Source organism: Larus michahellis, chromosome 2, assembly GCF_964199755.1.
Source record: "Larus michahellis chromosome 2, bLarMic1.1, whole genome shotgun sequence".
NCBI classification, from domain to species: Eukaryota; Metazoa; Chordata; class Aves; order Charadriiformes; family Laridae; genus Larus; species Larus michahellis.
The window spans coordinates 147,803,791-147,827,607 of NC_133897.1; the positions used below are offsets into that span (position 1 = coordinate 147,803,791).

Sequence of the window (23,817 nt, forward strand, 5' to 3'; positions counted from 1 at the left end):
AACAGGCAGTCTGACTTCTTGAGTTTGCTTTCAGACAGATATTTATACATTTTTTCCTCCTAACTGAAATAATGTAGAAAATCCCAAATTTTAGCTATCCGCTTCATCCATAGACTCCTACTGGTTTCTCAGAACAAATGTGTGAATCATCTAGATAATTTTACCTTTAGAACTGTGTATTAGATTTCCAATTTTGTTACTAATTTCAGTACTCTATGTAATACTTCTGTAGCTCCCATATTCTAAGTTTTTTATGTCTTCTGTTATGTGTATCATTGCTTCTCCACATTATTGTCTCATACTTGTATTTTTTTTCTGCCATCTGCTCAGTCATTATGTTACTTTACCTCGTTCCCGGTACACCCAGTCCACAGATCACCATTACAGAGATGCCAGGTATATGTTTTCCTCTGCGTGACTCTGTGTGGATAATGCATGTACTTCTGTGTACCTACATGTCCACTTCTGGTTTTATTAGTCTGTGTATAGTGGTAGAAAACATAGAAGTGTTTAGTTAATACCAGCATTAGCTTTCTTAATACGGTGTGTAGACAAACACTGGGTAATCTTCATGTTTCACTTTTTAAACATATTTTCACTGCCAATAGTCTGTGATTGGTGGTCCATGAAGATGAGGCTATATTTACATCATTGTAACGTCTTTTAAAAATTCAATAAGGAAAATTATTTAAATCAACAAACACAAATACCTGCTAATACTGTGTTTTTCATATACAGAATGTCGTACAAGTATGGCTGTATTAAAGGTTACAATAGATAAAACTGGAGTGTGATACCTCTCTTGTGGTCTCAGCTGCAGGCCAATACACTTTAATTTTTAAAAGTAGTTTTGCAAAATTCACCAAAGTTCCAGCAGAGTTTTGTTCCAGTGTTTTGTTCTGTTGCCGGCATTGCTTGCTTTTCATGTTGGTTTGTCCTCAGTTCATCTTTGTGTCGCTTTTCATTGTGTTCACCCTTTATGTTTTGGCAGCCAGGATCACACAATGTATCCTCTATTTTGTGAAGATGCAATCAGATTACTTCGCTCCCGTAAGATGTGCCGTACCTATTCTGAGGGTGCTTACTATGATCTTGAGAGGTATAACTGATGTGCAGCATATCGTTAGCTCTGCCACCTATACTTTGACAGTACTGTATTTGGTTTCCAAACTGAGAATGTGGTCTGTGTTTTAGGTGATAAATACATACAGTGAAGATGTTTTTTAATACCCTGTGAGGATGTATGCATCTAAAACTGACTACTCAGGACTATGGGTAAATCCCAAGAGAAGCTGAATAGCTTTATAGAAGTCAGTTTCATAAATGAGGTTATAAGGATATTATATATGTGTCGTTGTATAACCCTTATTCTTGCTGGAATTTTCCAAAGTGCTTATAGTACTTATTATTCTCTTGCAAATAGTGAGGAAAAGCCTATCTACTTCAAAGCACACAGAAATAGAGTCTTTCTGAAATCCTATACTTTGCTTAACTGAAAAATAGAGAGAAAAGTAAAAGTATAAGCTTACATTGTAGATATTTGTATAGTGCTTATTCTGTAATTTATGAGTACTTCTATGCATTCACAATACCTGTGTGTGACTACAGAACATTGGAGTTCCTATTTATATATTAAATATATGGCAGAGAGAAGTTGAGCCCATAATAATTTCTATGAAATAATTATACTTGAAATACAGTGGCTTTTAAGAGATATAATACAACATGCTGGTGTACTACTGTGATTATGATATTTTCAGAAAATATTGCAAAACAGGATAGTCTACGTGGCTGCATGTGAACAGAAATAAGGATGTAAATCTGAGAAACTGAGCCAATAAAAAGGAAGTGGTGGCTTCAGATCTCAAATAGCAGATATAATGGTTGATATGGCTATTGCTTTACAAAAGGGGCCATGTAAAAATTTCCACAGCAAGAACTAAAGAACCCTAGATATAGTAACTTCATGGCCGCCCTCTGGATGTGAGTTCCTCTGAGAAGTTCATTAAAGTTTGCTCTGTGTTCAGATCATATATAACCATGTTTTTAGTAAGTGTAAAAATACTTCTGGATGCAGAAACAAAATAGAATCTGAAACTTTTATAGTATCATAAAAGTACTCCTTCCAAAGAAATATCGCGTTTTAAAAATTCTACAAAGCTATAGTATAATAGACATTATAACCTTTAGAACTCAGTTAAACATTTGTTTTGAAATGATACTGGTTTATATTAAACCTAATACAAAGAAAGTGTGTAAATAGTTCAGTCTGCCTGTAGAAACTTTAATAAGGAGAGGAGGGAATTTTGGTTTGGTTTCTAAAACTATGTGATGAAATATGCTCATACTTACGCTGTTTCAATAGTTAATTTTTATATACTCCTTTTTGCCTTAGTTATATACTGACATTTGCATTTGTTTATCTGAACCTGTTTCAGATTGCCAACTGTGTCTGTGACTGTTCAGATACTGCTGAAAGCTGGAGCTGTTATCAAATTGTCTTAGTTGAGGATCTTGACTTGCAAATCTTCATTTCTGTTTTATAGAAATTAATTTCTCAAAAATAAAGTAAAATCAATGAAAATAAAGGGCAAAAGTAGATAGTACTGCAGAAAGATGAAAAAGCTGGGATTTAAACAGTGAGATGGAGTAAATCTTTTCCAAGGCTTTATTGAAGAGAAGGCAATTAACGGTAATTCCTCCTGGGGTCAGAAAGGAAAATCTGACATGAAGTGGGATATCTCTAGCTCACTCTTAAAGCAGTATCTTGAATTTCCTTGGGCCTAGGAACTGATCCTGGATTCTCAGTGCTCTTGAATCCAGACTGCCTGTGGGTAACATCATCGTTCAAGCTACCTGAGTCATCTTACTAGATATGAATGGCTCTGAGTACCTCATAGCAACTATCATTTTTCCTAGTTTTTCATCCTTTTTGCATTTCCATATTCTGACAAGCAGTTCTCTAGGTATTTAAGGAGCAATAAGCATAATCTTTATCCAGTTCCTCCTTATCCATTGAAAAGTCATTTCCTCTTCCTTATTTTATTTTTTGGAAATATATGAAAAATTACTTTTCAAACTGTTTCCTCCTTTATCTTTACACTTTTTCCCAGTTTAATGCTTACCTTAAATTACATTGTTTTTGTAGGTCAAGGTATTAGTCTTGTCTTCTTAGTTCCATCTGCTTAATCAATGTCATGTTGATATCAAGCAACTACCTCTCTTCTTGTCTTTCACTTTATTAAGCGTGTGAAGTAACTTTCCGGTTTCCACTATTCATCAAAATAGCAAACATTGTTCTGCACAGTCCAGCATTCAGGGCTGAGTCTCTCATCTGGGACAGAGAGTTTTGTGTCTTGTCACTGTGAATCCACCAGTGGGTGTCCTGCAAGCAAATATGTCGTACAGATATATCAGTCAAAATTACTTGCCTTCTTTGTTATCCACGTCTCCTTTCATTGCTTATCTTGTAGTCATTCGCAGCCACCATTAACTCTTGTGGTCTCTTCTAGCAGTTTTTTCTTTTTTTTTCCCCACAGAGAGACTACTTGGTTCTCTTTCATCTTTTCTCTGCTGAAGTTTGTTTCAGTTACTGATTATCAGATTTTATAGTCTTCAGTTCATTAGTTCTAGGACACGTTTAGATTATGAAAACCCTTAATTTCTGAGTTCCTTCTTAGGCTACGGCACTCATCATTTTGTCTTTGTGGTAGTTCCCCCCTTTTGAAGTGCAATTGTTTCCCTCCCAAAAGAAATGGAGGCGGCATTGACAAGGTACTCCAGCATTTGCCTAAAATAGACAATAGGCACATGTGCAGCTTCAGTGACTTCAAGGGCCCTTTGGACCCGGTGCTTTCCCAAGAACATCAGTACCCCATTACAGTTTTCCTTGACTCTTTAATGTGACAGCCAGCAGGGTAGCACTAGCTGGTCTCAGTTCCCACTGCTGCAGCAACTCGGACTGAACATAGATAAGACTTCATGGCTGGACATGTAGAGCTTTACTTACGCTTTTATTTATATCCCACAATTCACAGTCCTATAGAGTTATATAGGCTAGTTCATAATTTGACAGTCACCTGTTTTAAACTGGCTGACATGGTCTTAATGACAGATCAACGTTCTCAAGATTTTTATCCCAATTGTTTTTAAAATGAAGATATTGGTAGCTCATCCCAAATAAAAATCTGCTGAAAACCTCACTGTATGAAATTCTTTCTCAACTTACCCATCTCAGAGCTCAACTTAGTCACTGAGACCACCACGCTATGTGCTATTTTCATTTTTTTTCACTTAGCCTGTGAGGTTAGTGTTTGGAAGGCAATAAAAGCTCGTTTGTGCACTTTTTGTGCAGGATGTGAGGTTTATTTCAGGCGGAATTTCTGTTGCTTCACTTAAGGAAACAACTTTCGCTTCCATTTTGTTTTATGGCTTTCATTTTACCAGGCAGAAATTTTCCAACATCCATATCCTATTTTTGGTGAAATTTCTCAGTTGCTCAAGTACCGTTTTCCTATTGATGTAACTTTTCACTCCTATGAAATATGTGTGTATCAGTAAATAAAGTGTACTTAACTTAATATGTTCTTAATTATTTCTGAATATAATTTGAATGTAGAAGTTTAAGATGACATATATATGAAAATATATGTTCAGAATATACTGCTGAACTGTAGACAGAAGTGCTCTATATTCATCACTATCTTAATAATTCAGTGAGAGATAACATCATGAAAGAAGCACCCTTTAAAATTCCTGAAATTTCTGTGCTGTTTATTCCATATTCAGGAGGACTAGGCAGGAGAGAAGAGTGCCTAATTCATATTATGACGACACAACCTATACTCCTGAAAGGTATTTTAATTTATATAATAAAAATAGATAAAGTTGAGTAATACGTTTTTTCTGAAGTGTGGTCTAAAGTTTTTAATTGGCCTAGACTAATGGTATTTGAATTTACAGTGCACTTTATGCAGTATTTCTCTACATACAGAACAACTAATCTCCATAGTTTTAAGTACCTCATTTTCTTTTAGCTCTCCATTAACTTGACTTTAGAATTTTTTTAAGCATAATTCTTAACTTGAAAAAAATTTTATTCATTAGATGTGGGAGGAAAACCGAACAGTACAGAGGAGCTAGGTACAGCTGACATTTTTCCCCCCCACTTATCTGCAGTGTATTTCTAATGGGTAACCTTTTCAGTCACTAGGAGTGATTATAGGACAATTTAGAATCGCCAATTTCATTCTTTAATATCCTGAGTCACTGAAGAAGGTCCTCAGCTTTTGACATGTTACAACCTATATTGACTTAAAAATCACTAACTAAGTGCTTCAAATTGATTTTGGGTGCTTGCTGTGCTGGGACCAAAAGTACTATTGTTCTTCCTAAATTTTGATATGCATATAGTGTATCACACTATATGCAGTGTATAGTGTGATAGTGTGATATACTACTGTATCGTGTATAACTCTAATCTGACACATAATCTGAAAACTTTTAGAGTATCTTTGGAAATAGTTATTTGACAGCAGCATTTCATGTTTAAAGAGCTAGGCAAAGTCCAAAAAGAAGGAAATCTGAAGAAAGAAACAAGTTGATGTTCCTCTCCCTTTGCACAATTAGACTTTTTATATTTCTCTGTTTATTTTTTAGTCGGTATATGATTTTTATCTACAGCAAGGGAGCAGGTAAAGCAGGGATTGCTTTCTAACTAATAGCATGAATTTTTGTTTTTATTTCATTGCTATGTATAAGTACAGTCATATTTAACAAAAAACTAAAGCACACCGCAATTTTAAAGCCATGCTTATATATTTATGGTGTCTATAATAAAGTACTTTTACAGAAGAATCTTGCCTAAAATACTGGCTAACTGAAGAGACTGGCTTCAGTTTTAAGGATATGGACAATCACGGAGAGTGTAAATATATACCTGTCATTCTCCATCTGTATTCTAATTTAGATTGAACTAAATCTAAATCTAATTTAAAACCAAATTAGATTAAACTAAAGTAACTTTCATCCAGTCATTGATCTGGCTACAACCCATGCAAAAAAAATGCCATCCCCCATACTGTCCAATTTATATAGAAGAAGCAAGAGCAGCTGAGTGACATTAGCATATACTGCACTCCATACCGTCTTTCCTCAACATAGTGATCAGAAGGTATGGGGTCATTTAGTTTGTAAACATATCATAAAACCTCAGATTCTGAAGTCTGAGAAGTTTGGAAAAAAATAGAGTCATGCAAAAAATATTTGCAGATTTCATTAGTTTTCATTGTTTGATCTGAGTGAAGTGAGTTTTCTTCTGCTTTTTAAAAAACTATAAAAAACCCTAACCACCCTAGCAAATAGAAAAATAATTTTTAAAAAGTTAGGTATTTGAAGTTAAAAGCAGTATTTTAAACTATTGCTATATAGAATGTTATTTTTGTTAATGTTATATTGCCATAATTATTTTTTAATTATTCCACAAACTCAATAACTGTTGAAAATGTGAAGACTTTTGTGTAAGAAAAGATAGAGGATCCGTTAGTCTTTATGAAACTGAAATTCATGGCTAAACGACTGAAAAGAATAAAGGTGAAATGTATTAAGAATTACATAAGGAAAAAATAAACACCATTTGCCTGGTTTTTAATTAAAAAAGATACAGTTTTAAGAGAAAGTAGGGAATGTACAAAATTATTTGGAAACATTTGAAAAGCTTCCCATTTTGTTGAGAAGTGGTCACGTCATATGAATTAGAGTGTTATTAATAATACATATGTTTCTTTATAACACTTCTTTATTTTAACTGCGTTGTAAAGGTGGTACAATGGTGCAAGTTCATGGGCAGATCATGTAGTCAATGGTTCAGCTGAAAATTACGGGTAAGTAAAGAGTGTAGTGTTACAGATATAGCTAAAATGTATTTCTAATCTTTATGATAAGAATTCATTTATAATTGTCCCAGAGTTATTCCTAATACGTGTATTTTTCTTGATGTCTTTCTTTCTTGACTCAGAACTAAGGCACATTTATGTGCTACTCTTTTCTCCAAGATGAAGCTATTTTATTCAGTTATAAATAGAAAAAGAATATTAATTATGTTTGAACTATTTTTAAAACATGCTCTCACTGTTCAGGGCCACTTTAATGAAAAAGGGCTTTTTGACTGATAATACCTGCCCACATCCACAGTGCTGGGGAACGTGTCTTGGAGACCTAATACTTTTTAGTTTTAGAAATAATCTCAGTTCTGTTTTACCTGTCTTCCTGTGCGATTAATGCATAACCCATGCAAAGTGCTGGATACTTTACAATCTTCAGTTCTTCCCAACTGCAGCTGGCTCCTGATCAAGGGAGTGCACAGGTTTTCCTTGCTATTAGTTCTTTGACTGTACTGCTTCTCCCGCATTTTCTTGTTCTTGCAATGTTTTTCTTTATTTTTACTTACTTCCTTTGTGAATGAATATTGAATTAATTACTTATTAGTAAATTAATTACTGGCCATACTTTGAATTTTATGTTTCTGTTTGTTCTTTTGTCGTGATACAAGTCAGTATATCTCTCTGGAGAAATAGTTATGCGCTAAAACCAGATCCCTGGAAGTCTGTCAGACTATACTCAGTTGAATATAACAAACCATACAAAATGATACTATATATTGAAAGGGATTAGTGTATGTGCGTGTGTGTGTATATAAAAGGGTTTAGTCACAGTTCCTGTGCAGTCCTAAGGCTATTTAAATAAAATTGTCATTTGTTTTTGTCCTGTATATGTTGACTAAAACAGGAATTCTGTTTAATGAATTCAGAGACTGAAGGAGAACATAAGTGACTTTGTCAACTTGAAACTAAAAAATTCTGGTAAAACCCCAGAATTAATCCTTCAATATTTTAATGGAAGATTCTCTCTTCTCTAGAGAGGAGAGGTTTGTAAGGGTCTTTTGGCGCAACATTAGTGCAGCCACAGAGTTACTTGAGGCCATATTTCTTCCCTAGCTTTTTGAACCAGAGTGCCACTGTTTGCTGGCTCTTCATTTTTAAGTGTTTGAAGTATACAGTTAATTTGTGTTTACTGCAAGGGCCATGCTTATTAGTTCTTCCTGGGAAAGTGCACAAGCATACTGAAAATGGACAGCATTGGAAGTAGGCTGGAAAGTACTCAGTGTAAACAAAGCTTTTGTATTTGCTTTTGTTACTCACATTAAATCGTTCTGGTTTACTTCACTTGTCTTAGTTTTAGTGCTGTATAGATGCTACAGTAGGTAAATATCAGGGGAAAAAACCCAATTTGTAACTTGAAAAAGAGACTTATTTGTTAGTACTTTCTGTCCCCATTTAAATTTAGCTCCAGAAAGCTGTGGGAAAAGAAATAAAAGATGAGAACATTTGTTGTGAACTAATATGACTTTTAAGTAGACCATAAGGCATAGAACATACTTTAACAGAAGGAAGAGTACTGAAATGGATCAGATTCTGTTAAGAACAGTGGATTTACAGAATGTCTTTAGCAGAAACAGTATGCTATTTTGCACATTCTTAATTAAAGAGCTTAAAAAATAATAAAGTCTTACATAACTGCTTATCTTGGAATGATCTGGTTGAAATCCAGGACTCATCAAGTGACAGAACTCTTGCTGACTTCAGTGAGGTCAGAATGACAGGTCTGTTGCGCCAAAAGTTAAGAAGACAGATAAAGATGTATTTGCAGTATTAAGCCTTGATTATGGTATTTTACTAACTAAATGTCTGCCATGTTATTGGTCTTTTAAAATGTTACTGGAAAAAAAGAGGCCAACTAAATACAGCATACCATGTGGAAATAAAGTTGGATTTAAGATCTGAGGAAAAAACCCACAAAACCCACCAAGAGCTAGGTACTTTTCAAATTTTGCATTTAGTCCTGCACTGCGCAAGGGCATCTTTAGGTACACACTTAATGTTAAACCTACGACTAATTCACTTGATTAATCTCATAGTCTAAGTGCTCTGATGAACTGCATTTGAACATTCAAGTTGTACTAGGAAATGCTTCTCTCTCGTTGCTTCTCTCTCCAGCTTCTCTATGCATTGTCTTACATACCACTTACTCTTCAGTCATGAAATGCATGTTCATTAGAACCCTTGAATGTTCCTGTCATTGCTCATACGTTATGATGCAACATTCAAGTTGAGTGGGTGAAACACGTTATTCTGAAATGGGAAAAACGGTGTAATAAATTTATAATGTAAAGCTGAAACGCTTATACTTTGGACTATTGCTAATATTTTTATTAAAATTTAGATTATTATCTGAAGAGAGTTGTAGCAGTAAATTCAGGTATAAAATTGAGCTGGAGCTGGGAGGATTTCGGCTCTCTTCTTTGAGAGTTTTAAGTTCCCAATTTTTGAATGCTAATCAGTTCTATCATGATCTTCAGTGAGTCATCTCATGAAGCTAGAGATTTATCTTCCTGCAGCGTGGTTTTTTTTAATATGTGTCAATTGAGGGTCTATGTTAAAGCTGCTGAAAGTTGTAAGTAGTTGGCAAAATACAAGGTACTATAAAACACAACTGTCTATATAAATGAAAATGCATGTTACAAGTACCAGAAACAACACTGTAACAAACACTTAACATATTACATCACAGCAAAAAACTGCCTAATTCTCTCAGAGTTTTAAATTAGTAGTGAAAGAATACCTCCAAACATATTATATTGTAGGCACAGAATAAAAATATGAATAAATGTTAATATGATAAATTTAGGGCAAACTAAATAAATTGCTAAGACATAAGGCAACAGATATATTTCTTGCATTCATTGGTTCACCTCTGTTTAAGGAAATAGTAGCCTGCAAGGTTCATTTTTTGAGAAATTACCTTTGAGTAAAATACTGGAAACTAATTCTTAAACTAGTTAAGTGAAATTAGTCTTATTATTAGCTCATTTGCGTTTGCTTTCATTTGAATGCAGTTACAAATAGTGTTAATGGGAAGTTAAAAAGCCTCTTTCTCAAGTGTTCACCACTTCTTTTTGTTTAATGTTGACATTTTCTAGGAAGAAAAAATTGCTTACATTTTTTTACTATTTTCCCTTCAAATGTACAAGTTGCTTTTCTATTCCTGCAAAATACACGAAATTAATTGAATCTGATTTTATAGATAAAGAGGATATGAAATATTTCAGCACATCATTTCAGTCTTAATTGTTCCAGGATTGATACTACTTACTGGTTTTATTGATATTTGATTGTAATAGCTAGCATAAACCTCTGACTGCATCCACAGAATCAGAAACTAATTTGAGTTGGAAAGAACCTTGAGAAAACTATCTGGTCTAACTCCATACAGAAAGCAGGGCTTTGCTATTCCTCAGCAATTAAACCATGTTACAATCTATTGATGATGAAACACATTTGGAGAGTAAATCAACATAGATATAGCTATACTTTCTTTAAGCATTTATATAATGGTACCATGCTGTCATGTGTTAGCATGATTAGCTATGTCTAGACCAGAATCGCCAAAGTGGCTGCGATGCCATGTACAGATACCTAAGCGAGCTGTAAGCGACTGAGTTCCTGTAGCTGTAGCAGTCTGCGCATAGCAACGCGGAGCGCAACGTGCCTGGGATCGCAGCTGAGTTCTCGGCTTTGTCTGCTTAGCTGGAGTAGCTAGTAGAAAAGTAGTTCAGATACTGGCATGTTATAGTTTAGTCACGCCTGTGACTGTCGTGTAGATATACCTGTAGTTATCACATACACCACAGTGTAATGTGCGTGTCAGTAGGTCGTATGAGTGTGTGCGTGTATGTGTATAGAGATATGTATATTACGTAAAGCATGATAGAGTATTCCTGCAGCAAAAATATCTCGCTTTGCTTCCTGTTTTTGTTAATTTGCAAGATTACTTAAAAGCATTATGTTCCTGGCTTTTAAAAACTATAGCAGCGCATAATTTCATATTAACTTTGTTTATAGGTATAAATGAGTGATTTGATGAGATATCCGGTCACCAGTTTATGTAGATATTTGGCCGTGTACTGCTCCTTCCCATTTTCCCATTTTCCATTACAATACTTAGGACTCAAATTAAAGTTTCCTTGTTACTAGAAATCTCAGTTGTCTGTAGACATGCTTGTCTGTGTTATGCTAACAGAGGATCTTGTGTCTGTGACTAAACAGCAAAGTTCCTATAGCTAGTAGAAGAATAACATGTCCAAGGATTGAAATCCAGCAGCCATCCACAGACACTGACAGGTATTACCATTGTATATTAGCTGGAGTTTGAAATTATGATGATTAGAAAATGTATCACTGTATTTTTCTTGTTCTGTGACCAGTGTTTCTAGATGAAAAAGATGCACTAGGAGCTGAGTGGTAGTGTACTGTAATCCTACAGCAATTCTATTTTTATTTCTTCAGTTTTTTGTTACCACAACCTAGTACTAAAATTGTGATTGGCCTGATCTCATAGCTTGTTTCTTTAGTCTTGCACAGAGTAAAAGAATTTAACATGGGCTTTCAAATAAACTGCTTTCGGTTATTTTTGGGGAAAAAATAAGCTTTATTTCTGTTGTAAGCTGTTAACGATTGCTTACTGTTGAAAAATATTCATCTTTTATAAGGATTTCTCTATACACAAGTTTAGATCAATGAATGTATTCATTTGTTGAAAATTCTCCTTTGTATTTGTTAAGAAAAGTAACAAATCTGAAAAATTAAAAATTAGAAACGGTTATTTTCTGCATTGAGAAAAGAGTTAGCTTTTGAAATTTCCAGAATATTAATATAGAACAATGCAGATAAATCAGTAGTTAAAAAAAAATGTTGTAGCACCTTTGGGTAGATATTGTAGTTACTAGAATTTACAGTGGTACCTAAATAGTATGGGATTTTAATTCTCATTTTTGATGGGTTTGGAATATAAAATTAGATTGTGAATACTCACAGAGCTTTCTGCCTGGTGGCTCGCAGAGAGCTCAAGCAGTTTCAGGGTGATAGGTGTGCGCGGTTAAGAAGCAAAAAACGGCTTTACTCTTTCGTCAGCGTAGGGAAGAGTTATGCTCAAGAGTCTTGTAGACTTTGACAGAGGAATAGGCCACCCACCATGCATGTTTTCCTTAGCGAAGGTAGAAGGACGCTGTGATAGGCAATATTAAATGGAGGAGGTCACTATTTGACATTTCATTAACTGTATTTTTCATAATGAAAAATCCATTAGCAAAGATAAACAGCTCTAGCATACATTAAAATATTATATGGATGTTGAACACTTTAACTTAGACTGTTGTGTTTCCCTCTAAAAATCAGTAATTCCCATGTTGTGAATTATAATGAGAAAAGAGGAAACTTTCATCTAGATAACTTGGGAGCATAAGCCCTCACAAATATCTGAAACATTATGCATTTCTGTTTTTAATTCACTGAGGTGTTTCAAAAACTCCCCCTCCACACTTATGGCTGGATTATGATATTAATGCATAGTTGCTTACTGTGATGGGGGAGGAGCTTCACTGTCCAAGTGGGTTATTGGAGTGATATTTTTTCTATAAAAGGGACAGTTCATTTCTGAAGACTGGACCATACCACACATGTGTTTACTGTTCAAAGGACAAAAAAATATGTGAGGACAAAGAACATGCCTGTTTCACTCCAGACAGTAAAACAGTCTGTTGAATTGCTCTTTTAATGTGTATGATCTAAAACCACACAGTGAAGATGTCAAGGGGGAGACTGTCAGTATGCTTATATAGCCCTCCATTTGCTGCTGTGGGTATGGAGAGTTTTGCGGCATGTAGCCTGTAACTTGAGTGTAACAACTCGGTTTCACATTGGGATTCACCTTAGTCTTCAAATCCTTTGGCCTACAGAACAACAGTGGTGCCAAAGCTTCATCTAGAAGCAGGAGGTTCACTGCCAAAATCCATGTAATCCTTCAATTCTGGGAACTCCTGGTTGTTCTTCCACCTGAAGTAAATGCCAGCTGCAGATTGTGGCAAACTGAATAAATTAACTATCGAATATTAAATTTCTAAGGCCTTTGTCTGTTAGCATAGTGGTTAAGCTGTATTGGCTCCATGATGCTCTACAGAATTCAAAACCTGCCATGAAGCCATTAACATTGGTCCTAACGGCAAAAATCCCTTTCTGCCTTCTAATACAGGCAACGGGTCAGATCCCTAACATCCTAAAAAATACTTTTGATACAACAGCTTAAAGAGAATGAGGCCTTGGGAGTAATAAGTGAAAGAGGCTTAACTTCTCATGAAGTGTTATGAGAATCACGTGGTTGATACTCACCTGTTTCTCTGTATGTCCTACTTGCTGTTGGAAGGAGAGAGAAATAGAAAACAGAACGATAGTGCCCAGTCCCTGCTGCTTTGTGCTCCAGCAGCCCCCAGTCGCTGGCAGGAGAAGGGTTGTTCTGGCTCTCTGTGTGTGACAGACGCAAAGAAGAAAGTCTCTGTGGGCTCACTAATTTTCTTAAACATATGGGTACCTAAAGTAGGGGTGGGTTGTCTGGACTGTGGTTGTACTCTGTTTTGTAATTTGGCTGAGTTTAGGAATTTTTTTTATTATTTTTTTTTTTTTAGAATTTATTCCCATAGTTTAAGAATTTATTCCCATGGTAATTTTTTTAACCACCATGTAGATGGCTGACACCTTTCTCACCTTCCATAGCACTGAAACCTCTCTGAAACAGTTACCTAAACTAAGCAACATTCATATCAAAGCTAAGGTTGTGTTTCTTTGTCTATCCACGATGTAAAAGAAGCGAGACAGTGGATGTTTTTGCTGATGAAGCTTCCCATTCAGAAACAGAACTGATAGAAGAAGTGAGGTAATTTTGTTGTGGTTTTGTGCCAGGCTCATTGTACTTTTCCTCCAATCTTTAGTGCCTTAGCTTGTAATTACCATTTTGTGTTTCACTGTGCCGTGTTTGCTTGTTAGGAGCTTATAGATGTAGGTTCATGGTGAACGGTATTATTCTGAACCTGTCTGTGGCAATTCCTTCCTGTGCTCTATGGGTCTCCAGTAATTACCTCAAGGATGGCCTGAAAGGACATTACTTTTAATGAATCTTTTATCAATCCATTCAGCAAAGTTGGCCACCCTAGAGAAAACTATACTCTGTCTAAATATGGTCTTTTAGAAACAAAATGCTGTTAATAACATAAGACTCTTCATAACGAGGCTATGGTATGGCTCTCTCTTTTTTGATACTAGTTAAAATTCAGCTTCTTGTTACACTTAATCACCATCCAGTCACTCTTTGTATTAACTGACTTCATTGTAAAATGCATGACTTCGCTCAAGGAAAAGTCCTGAAGGGTACATGTTCCCCATTTATATTCTGTAGCTGTTCAGTTGCTCAAGGAGAGCTGGGAGGAGTGTGAATTTAATAAGTAACTCCATCAGGGTATGGATTTTACTTTTAAAATTACCTTGATTTTATGTATTTTAGGATATTGCTAGCAAATATTACTTCTTGCAAGCAAACCAATTCCATTGTGGAAAAAAAGGTGGGGGTTGATTAGTTTCTGAAAGTAACGGCATAATTAATTGCCTAAGATAGTAGAAGACCAGACTGCTTGATCAAGAAATTCTCTTTTACTCAATCTGCTTTCTCCCTGTTGATCTCTAATGTTAACTTTTTCCATTGCTATTTTGGCACAGTTCTTCAGGCTGTGGGTTAGAAGATTTATTTTTTTTTTTATTACAAACCAAACATTTTCTAGTTGGTGGAACCTCTGCAAGTACTAATGATGTTGTAGATTTTCATCTGACTACAGTCCGAGCACCGCGTATGAATCCATCACTATAGCCTAGCCTATATTTTGGCAGACATCCTGAGTCCGATAATAGTTAACAGTGCTACATGGTAATTAGAACATCTGGAATGTGGGCTTTCCTACAAACAAGAGTACTACCTCTAAAGATAACGCGGTCTGTAAAAAACTCGTTGTGAGTAAAAATGCTCAATTAAACTGCATAATTAAATGAGTCCTTAGCTTTAGTGACAATATTATGCCAGCTATTCTTTTCCACCAAGGTTGATGCATTAATTAACAAAATAACAATATTTTTACCCATAAGTTGTCAGGAAACAGACTATTGCATGGATAGTCATTACTGAGACATTGGAAACATTTCAGCCCATTTATCAAGAATATGGAGCAAGCCAAATCATACATTTATGAAAAACCTGTATGTTATCAAGAACTGAACTCAGAAAATCTACCTCCCTCCCCCAAAAAATGTACATAACAAAATGCTTTGCTCCAAACCAATATCATGCAGCATATTTTATCATTAGTAGAAAAGTCAAAGGTCAACTGAGCTGCTTTTTGACTAACATTACAGGAATTGTGAAGCAGCAGATAGACAGCCATATCAAAGATCCAGATCAACAGAGCAACGTCCTATGCTAGAGCGGACCAGCTCCCGCTCCCGATCCACAGAGCGTCCTGACTCAAACCTCATCAGGTCGATGCCTTCATTAATGACTGGAAGATCTGCCCCTCCTTCACCTGCCTTACCGAGGTGAAACAGACAAATCAATCAGACTAATCCCCTTCTGCCCCACCAGCTCACCATTTTATTTTCCCAGTAGCTAATTGGTATCGCCTCATCCTTAGCTGATCACTCGTAGCAATAGATACTAACCCTTTCAGTGCCAACACACTATTTATATTCTACTCTGGATATAATGGTGTGGCTGCCATTGCAAATTGTTTGCTAACAGTATTTAACTACATTTGTTTGTGATTTCTCATTTATCAGGAATCCTGGATGGTTTCCCACATAAAGCACCTCATACTTACCATATTCTTCTCTTACAGAATGAGAAATTGTTTGTGTTCATCAGACATCGCTTATGGAACAACCATCATAACAACACCAAATGAAACTATTTTTTTTTAAAAAAAAAAGTTTCTTTTAATGGACTGTACTAACTTTGTCTATAAATCACCATTTTAACCACCATTTTCTCTGACTACATTTTACTGTGCCATAGTCTGTATTGTTCCTGTTTGAGTGCTATACTTTACTGATTGACATTTTGAAGATTTCTACACATTACTTTTAGCTTAAATAAAAAAAATACAATAAAAAAGATGAGTACATTTTGGTCTAGTTGATGTTCAGTAAAGCCTCTCCTTATTTTAGATCTGCAGAATACATTTTTTGGTTTTTGGAAAGCTAGTTAGTAACATCAAATCCCCAATGAGAGTTAGAGTCAAACACCAGTGTCTTTTCTCAGTTTATTAATTTGTTTAGACAAATCCCTGTAATGTCATTGCCACTCAATGGTGATTCAACCAAATACAAGCTGGGTAAAGATCGTTGAATTTGACCTGTGAATGAATTCATGTGTCTGTGGGTATTATATCCATATGCACATGAATATACACACAATACATTTTCTGGCTTGACTCTGCAAACAAGCATCTTATGGATGTTCAGCCTTAGTTTGGCTTGCTTTTCTTCTTTCTCACAGAGAGATTTCTCTTTTTAATCAGGTCTTTTTTCTGAAAAGAGATAATAATTTCACTACAGGACTTCAAGCCTCCCAAGTGATCTAAAGCCTACTTAGTCATGTTATCAGTTCTTGATGGTATTTAAGGATGAATTTGTCATTTAATGGCTCTGGTTTGTTTTGATATGTGTCTCATAGGTCACATCCTCGAACTGGATCTGTTCAGACAAGTCCATCAAGTACTCCAGTAGTAGGGCGAAGGGGCAGGCAGTTGCCGCAGCTGCCACCAAAGGGGACGTTGGAGAGAAGTAAGTGTGTGGTTTTCTCCTTAATGACTTTGCAAAATTGCTCGAGAAGGTCAATTTTATTTCTTATTTTTCTTTTGGCACTACAGTTGAAATCTCTTGCGTTTTTGTGTACAAAATTAGGATCTGATAGTAGTATTGTATTTTGTGCTGTATTTTCTTCTATTATCTTTTAATGTCTACAATACTCTTGACTGAAATGAATCACCAGCAGTACAATAGCCATCAACAGTGCAATACACACGAACCAAGATGGACTAACTATTAGCGTGATCCTGTTCCTTTTGAACTCAATAGGTGTTTTGTCATTGACTTCAACAGGCACAGGAAATGATCTTTTGTATGTCGTTTAGTGATAAAACTCTGGCTCTTGTGGGAGTTAGGAGAATAGCTGATCACTTGTGAGTTCACATGGAGTGTGTTACAGATTGCTAATAGAAAACCTCTGCATCTTGAAACAGGAAGAGCAAGAAGAGAGGTAATAATCATTACAATAGGAAAGGTCAGCAAGATATTTAATGATTCATATTTTACTGGTACTGTAATTGCTCTTATCTTTAATGTCTTATAAAAGCACTGGTCAACAGAGACATTTTCCAAAATGTTTAGAAACAGAGGTATATAAACACATTTTTGATAGCAAATACATTTTCACCCTTCCACTTCTGGTAACTAGATGTGCTGTGCAAAATCAGTCTAAATGGCCATATACACTACTTTTTTTTAATCCTTCTTGACATGTATATTGTATCTTTTATAAAACTTCTGTTGTTTTTAATCCGTGTGCTTTGGTTCCCTTTTTTTTTGTTTGTTTGTTTTGTTTTTGTTACTTTCCCTAGACAATGGAGACAAGGAGATAGAATCTTATGAAGGTCTGTACATAAAGGAGGGTTTGTTTTTCACCTAAAAACCTTTTTGAGAGGCTACTATAGGGAAAAATAAACCCAACTGCAATTGATGTTACTTGATTGCACAGACATAGTCAGAATTATTGTCATAATTATTTAGTCTTTTTTATATTCAGGCCTGTGGCTCATAAATTATACAAGGTTCTATGTGAAAAAAAGACAATATAAATAATACTATCTAAATACGATCATCATTAGAAAAGTACGTAGACACGTACCCGTTTTTAAATACCAAGGGTTTAGACTGCAGCAAATAAAAGTGTTTCAGTTAACCTACATAGGTGTGTACCTTTTCAGGATTAGCACTTCAGGCACATATTTAAGTTTAAGCCTTTGAGGCTATTTGACATGTTTAATGTTAGCCATGCATTTAATCAGAGCAATGTTTTTATTTCAAATATGTTATAATGTTATACAAGTACTAGGTATTACTAAGTAATTTTCAAATAATATAGGAGCAAAAATTAATTGAATCAAGATAGTCTTTCAAAAAGTGACAATTCTTTTGCTTAAAATTAAATCCCCTTACATTTTATACCATTAAAACCATTTAATTTCCTTAATAGCAAGCCACAAGATATCAATTGCAGTCCTTGGTTATACTACTGAGGGTCTATATGTAGTATTACTGTATTTGTCTCATCAGGCTTTTTAATTTAGTATTTACAATGTTTACGATGTTTATTTCCATTTTGGAAGCGAAACTTCATGAAATGAGAACTCTGTTTTCTCAGATCATCACCCTGGTATATTCATTTTCTTGTCGTCTTATGTGTTGTGAAATGCTTATATAAAATCGAGTCTAGATATGCCAGGAAATAATCACATCTAACCACATGATGTTTGCTGTCATTGCTGTATACGCTTTCATGTTTTACCATTCTTCCCTGCTCTTTGCTTAGTATATCTATTTAGACTGTGAGCTCTTTAGGGCAGCAATTGTGAAGTACTGCGTATTTTACTGCGTTTGATTAGAGAGGGTGGCAGTCTTATTTACATCGTAGGTTCTATAGAGAGAAATATATTAAATACAATAAAATAATTATTTTTTATAGGAATGCTAGAATTGTTTGCTCTGGTAAGTACTGCTGGGACTTGAGGAACTCGATTTGGTTTTACTTGAAGACTGAGTAATATTTTCCTGTACCTCCGTCTAAAGTAGCCTTTTGGAAAATCTGGGTTATGGAAAATTGTCAAATCCACAGATATTAGAGTTTTAATATACAATCAAAGCATCATCAGCGACCCAAGATACAGTACCTAAACACACTTCATGTTGAATTTACACATATAAAGGTGGTAAACACTGTAGTTAAAAACATAATCCATAGCTACAACTTTCGCACAGCATTGTATATAATTTTCTGTCATGAATTAAGAGGTCATCTTCTAATAACAGTATGGTTCTACTTTTGAGGCTTTCTGTATCCTTCCCTAGTATTTTCTAATCCTTTTCTTTAAGGGGAATAATCATTTTCTTTAAAAGGAGTAACACTCTACAAGAACAGCAGATTACCTAACTTCTATCAGTGACAGAACATAATTATGATTAATAGCTGTTTTTTAGTGTGGAGAATTGAATTTTACAAAAAGTTACTTTAAGCAAATGAACCACCGGTGAGAAAAACTGAAATTCATTAGAATTGAAAACGCTCACTAGAGTAGAAGGGGTTATGTTATTATTTAACAAATAGAGCAGCAAGTAAACCTGAAAACTTTATAGAAATTAGAGTAGGTTTTTATGTATTATTATATGCCCTGGTGATAATCAAAACAGTTGCCTGTTGTTGGGAAGGCTGTATGGCCATACCAGAAAATGTCATTGTCACAGGTTAGTCCTTTCTCTTCTTATAGAAGCATATACTTGACTTAAATGAGAGAAGGGGTTTTATATTGTATGGGAACATGCCGTGAAGGTTAAAATTTCTGTATTTTGAAATCAAGGATTTTATTGTTGACCAGATTAAGTTAAAATCGTACTGAAGAAAGGAGTTAGTAAAAGATACATTGTAGACAAAAAAGAATTTGAAGTCATCTCAGTTTTGTAAAAAACTTCTATCTTAGTGACTCCTAGAGTAACGTCATTTAGTCTGTATACTTTTGAATAAACTTGATTTGTTACAGGGTTGAAACTACATACCTAGTAGTAGAGATGCAGGGACCCAAGTAGAAATAAGGGAGTAATTTGCACTTGGGAAGATGTTTTGTTATAGTGCAGCACTCAGTATAGTGTGGAATGTGGTGTACTTACGGCAACGTGACTAGAACTGGAATGGAAAGAATCTACAGGAAAAAAAACAAACCTCTGGGTAGCTGTTTTCCAGATTGGGATCAGAATTAGGAGACATTGATTTGTGGTGGATTTAGTTCAGTGAACTGTGTTATGTGGTTGCAGGTTTTGGCTCCAGGAGATCTAGATTTCCCCGGAATAATTTATTTCAAAATTCTGAAATTGCCAGAGAAGTTTGCTTTTAAGAAATCTATCTGTGAATAGCTTTGAAGGACCATACCTAACAGTGGTGTACTGACCTACGTATCTTTTTCTCAGTGTCTCACACGCTCAGTGGGAGAACATGCAAATATCATTAGCTGCGTTCCATGTACAATCTTTTATGGTCATGACATTTTGTCTAATTGCTTAGCTTCCCACAGGTGTGTTGCTGCCAGTATCAGATTTACCTGCTCAAAAGAAAGACTGGGTATCTCTGAAATGCATGCCATTATCTTATCTAGGCAGAACATATCATAAGCATCTAGGCAGCTTGGATTTTGCTTTAGACTTTGTTAGTTTAGTATATTTTCATGTTAGATGGCAGGAAAATAGTTCTAAAAGAAGTCTGAGACCACTTAAGGTTTTACCACATTTTAACTACTGAAATGCCAGAAGACTTTTTTTTTTTATCTGAACTTTTACTTGTGTATTTTTAAATTATTCTAGGATAGAGATGCCTAGTTTCTCATGAACATTAGTAGAAAAACAATAGTATTAAATTGAACTTGTTTTTAGCAGTGAAATGGTTTCGTACTTGTAAATGTTCTACAGACAATAAGTAAACACTGGAATATTTATAGTTCTTAAGAGTTAACAATTTTTTTTTCATTTATATGTGGATACAGTGTATTTCTTTGTTCTTACTCACCTTGATAGAAGGATGAACTCAGTGACTGCTTGCTGCTAATTAAAATGGAACACCATAAAGTGCTCTTGAAAGTGTTCAGTATTAGCCCTTTCAATTTGTTGTTAATTACTAATCAGAGAGAGATCATTTTTTCCTAATATAGATTTTTCCTTTTCCTCTTAAAAATAAACATAGCCCTCTTTTTCTTTATTCCTACAAAAAAAAAAAAAAATCATCCACCCAACCAAAAAAACTAGAAAATTATGTCAGGAAAAAGAAATGTAATAATACCTTTGAGTATAAAAATGAAGTGCTCAGAAATTCAGCAAATAGTAGAGCTCACTGAGGATTTGCCCTTCTGTTTATGCTCTGTGGTACAGTCTTTAATTACATGATCTCATAATAATCTTGTGTCTTGGGAAAGTTATCTCAGAGGCTGCTAAAGCTGACATTAATGCTGATTAACTGTCCCCTCAACTTCTGGTATGGGTGATCTTATTGCAGAATGAAATTATCTGTGAATGGAATTAACAGGGGTAGTTGATTAGGTTTAATCAGGGATAGCTATCAGTTATAACTCCATTTTTTTATCTTTCAGATACAATTTCAAGTCTTTAAAAAGAAAAGATCCATACTGTCAATTGTATTGTTGTTGCAACTAATGCAGTGTGGAGTGCAAGTTACTGAGACGCTCTGATGGTTAGGAAAACACAGATACTACTGGCAGACAGAAGGACATGCTGTGTATTTTAAGGGATTTTGTCTCATTTGGAACAAAATTTCTCTTGTAAATGAGACATAATTTTGCAAGACACTTTATTGTGTGTTTTCCAGTGGCCTATCGTAGTTTGTTGGGAGACAAAGATTATTATAATGCAATTGCAGAGAAACTGGATTCACACCGGTTATAATTCTATCACTCTGTCAGCTGATTTCACAGGTTTTAAAAAATATATAGCATATAGGTAGTTTGTTTTGTAAAAGGTGTTTGATCGCGTATATATAATATAGGATAGGAACTTGGACTACCTTCAGCTTGGCCAGGAACTTGATGACTTAGTCAAACACAGCAGTCTGTGTGGGTATTTCTGTGCTACTGACTCTATGATGTTAGTCACCTTCGCGCTTGCATGGAGTAACTTGCATTATGTGTGCTTGACAGGAGAGTAAAGAGAATAGCTTAGTTAACATCAGTAACAAGGCTGCCTTAGGATAACGCATGAATCTTCCTTGGGTTTTTGATGTCAACAAGGAATTTGCAAAAATATTCCTTTGGGTTTTACATGTGGATGCTTAGTTCACTTTCCTGAGAGGTGACAGAGTCCTGAGACATTGAAGAACGCTAAAGTATTTTATTTGCAAATGTTACCTATAACACAGCGCTTAGGGTGCTTAATTGAAAGGTTCCAACCGTTCAAGGGAAGTAATGGTTCATAATTTTCTCTTGGATTGGCAAAAAAGAGGAATTAAACAGCTCTTTCTATATGCCAGTTGAAGGTCTTACCATCTAGATCTGAAGGGCATAAAGAAAAATGAGTAAAAAGTCGTAAGGCTGTGTTCTTAACAGTCATTGTTTATTTATGTTTCAGGGTACCAACATGCTCAAAACATTTTAGTTCTATTCTGCTGGAATCGATTTTTTTAAAGTCTTTTGCACACCTTCTGTACGTTCTTTTCTATGAGAGAAGATTGACTGTGTAGGTGGTGTCCCTGATGAATATTTTAATTGAAATTTTCAATGTCCTGATTTTATTGCAGAATTATGGAGCAGAAATCTATGTAGAGATTAGTTACCATTGCATTGGCTTTGATTATAACCTAAATCTCTCTCCCTATTAACAATAACCTGTTAGAACAAGTAGTTTTTAAATTATTATTACATGCTAGCTAAACCTGAAGTCAAATAATTCAATGAGCTATTTAGTTGCACATAAACCTATACAAGTAATGAGAGAACTGGAAAAAAATCTGGAAACAGAGAACACAGAAAATCAGTTAGTAATCCAAATCTGAACCTTGAAAAAGTACAGTATATTGTATCACATCAAAACAGTGTTTAATGAATAACTGTCATTTAAATTAAAGCAGGCATAGGGTATATTCAGCTCAACACTCTTCTGTGTTATTACTGTTGTTACCCTGGTATTAGATGAGGTTTGTCACAAAAGACAGTTATGATTGTTCATTAATGACATAAAAGAAATATACTTGTGTCGCTATCATTAACTGTATTTTCACCAGTGTTTCCAACTATTTCAGTGTTCTCTGATATTTAGATATGCTCTGGGCAACTATAGTTACTGATGGAAAGGTGTCTTTCTTTCTGAATTCTAACTACTCTGAAGTCCAGGTAAAAAGCATATTATATGGCAAATTGAGGATTTTTTTTTTTCCAAGCTGGAAAAACATTTGCATTGTTTCTTCTGCACTTATTAAGGTACTGGGTATACCGACTTGCTTGTGATTTAGACATGATTTTAAATATGCTCTTTGAGAATAGAGGCTTGAACTTTTATTTCTAGAAAAACTAAAGCAAAACCAAGCAGAAGATGCTTTTAAACCAATTATATACCAATATATGTCTGCTTTCTCTGCTTTGGTACGTATCGTCTGCTTTCTAGTGCTTCAATAATTTAATAAGAAATTGGCAAGAAGGGATATTAAGGGCTGCATATGACCATCATTACTTGCAGAGGGATCTCATTGGAGTAAACCCAGAGATATTAACGAAAGATAACACAAGGATTTATTTACTCTTTGATTCACTCAAAAAATAATTTATGCCACAGACTGAGGGTTTGTATGTTATTGTGAATGTCTTTTGTTTGATGTTTATCTCGTATTTGATCAACTTGTAACAAAGCATGCATGTTTTTGTCTTGCTTTTTCCCCCCTGTCATACCTTGCTCATACAAATGCAGCAGGAGATGAAGAAAACAAGCGTACTGGAGTTCAGGAAACGGAGGTCGAGGCAGGTCTGTCTGACCACAAGTGCCTATCTCCTTTAGAAATATTTTCCCCTGA

General features: G+C 35.0%; 1 protein-coding gene across 50 annotated transcripts in view; it reads left to right on the forward strand.

Annotated features, from left to right (window-relative positions):
• RIMS2 (regulating synaptic membrane exocytosis 2) overlaps nucleotides 1-23,817 on the forward strand; it is a 503,494-nt gene that overhangs the window by 344,996 nt on the left and 134,681 nt on the right. For 24 of the 50 annotated variants that reach the window (XM_074577608.1, XM_074577599.1, XM_074577598.1 and 21 more), the window contains 5 exons: nucleotides 4,789-4,854; nucleotides 6,819-6,881; nucleotides 15,345-15,524; nucleotides 16,660-16,769; nucleotides 17,606-17,638. In XM_074577608.1, the coding sequence (XP_074433709.1) occupies nucleotides 4,789-4,854; nucleotides 6,819-6,881; nucleotides 15,345-15,524; nucleotides 16,660-16,769; nucleotides 17,606-17,638 (452 nt within the window). The remainder of the gene's footprint in view (nucleotides 1-4,788; nucleotides 4,855-6,818; nucleotides 6,882-15,344; nucleotides 15,525-16,659; nucleotides 16,770-17,605; nucleotides 17,639-23,817) is intronic. The other 26 variants (XM_074577624.1, XM_074577614.1, XM_074577603.1 and 23 more) reach the window with 5 other exon arrangements.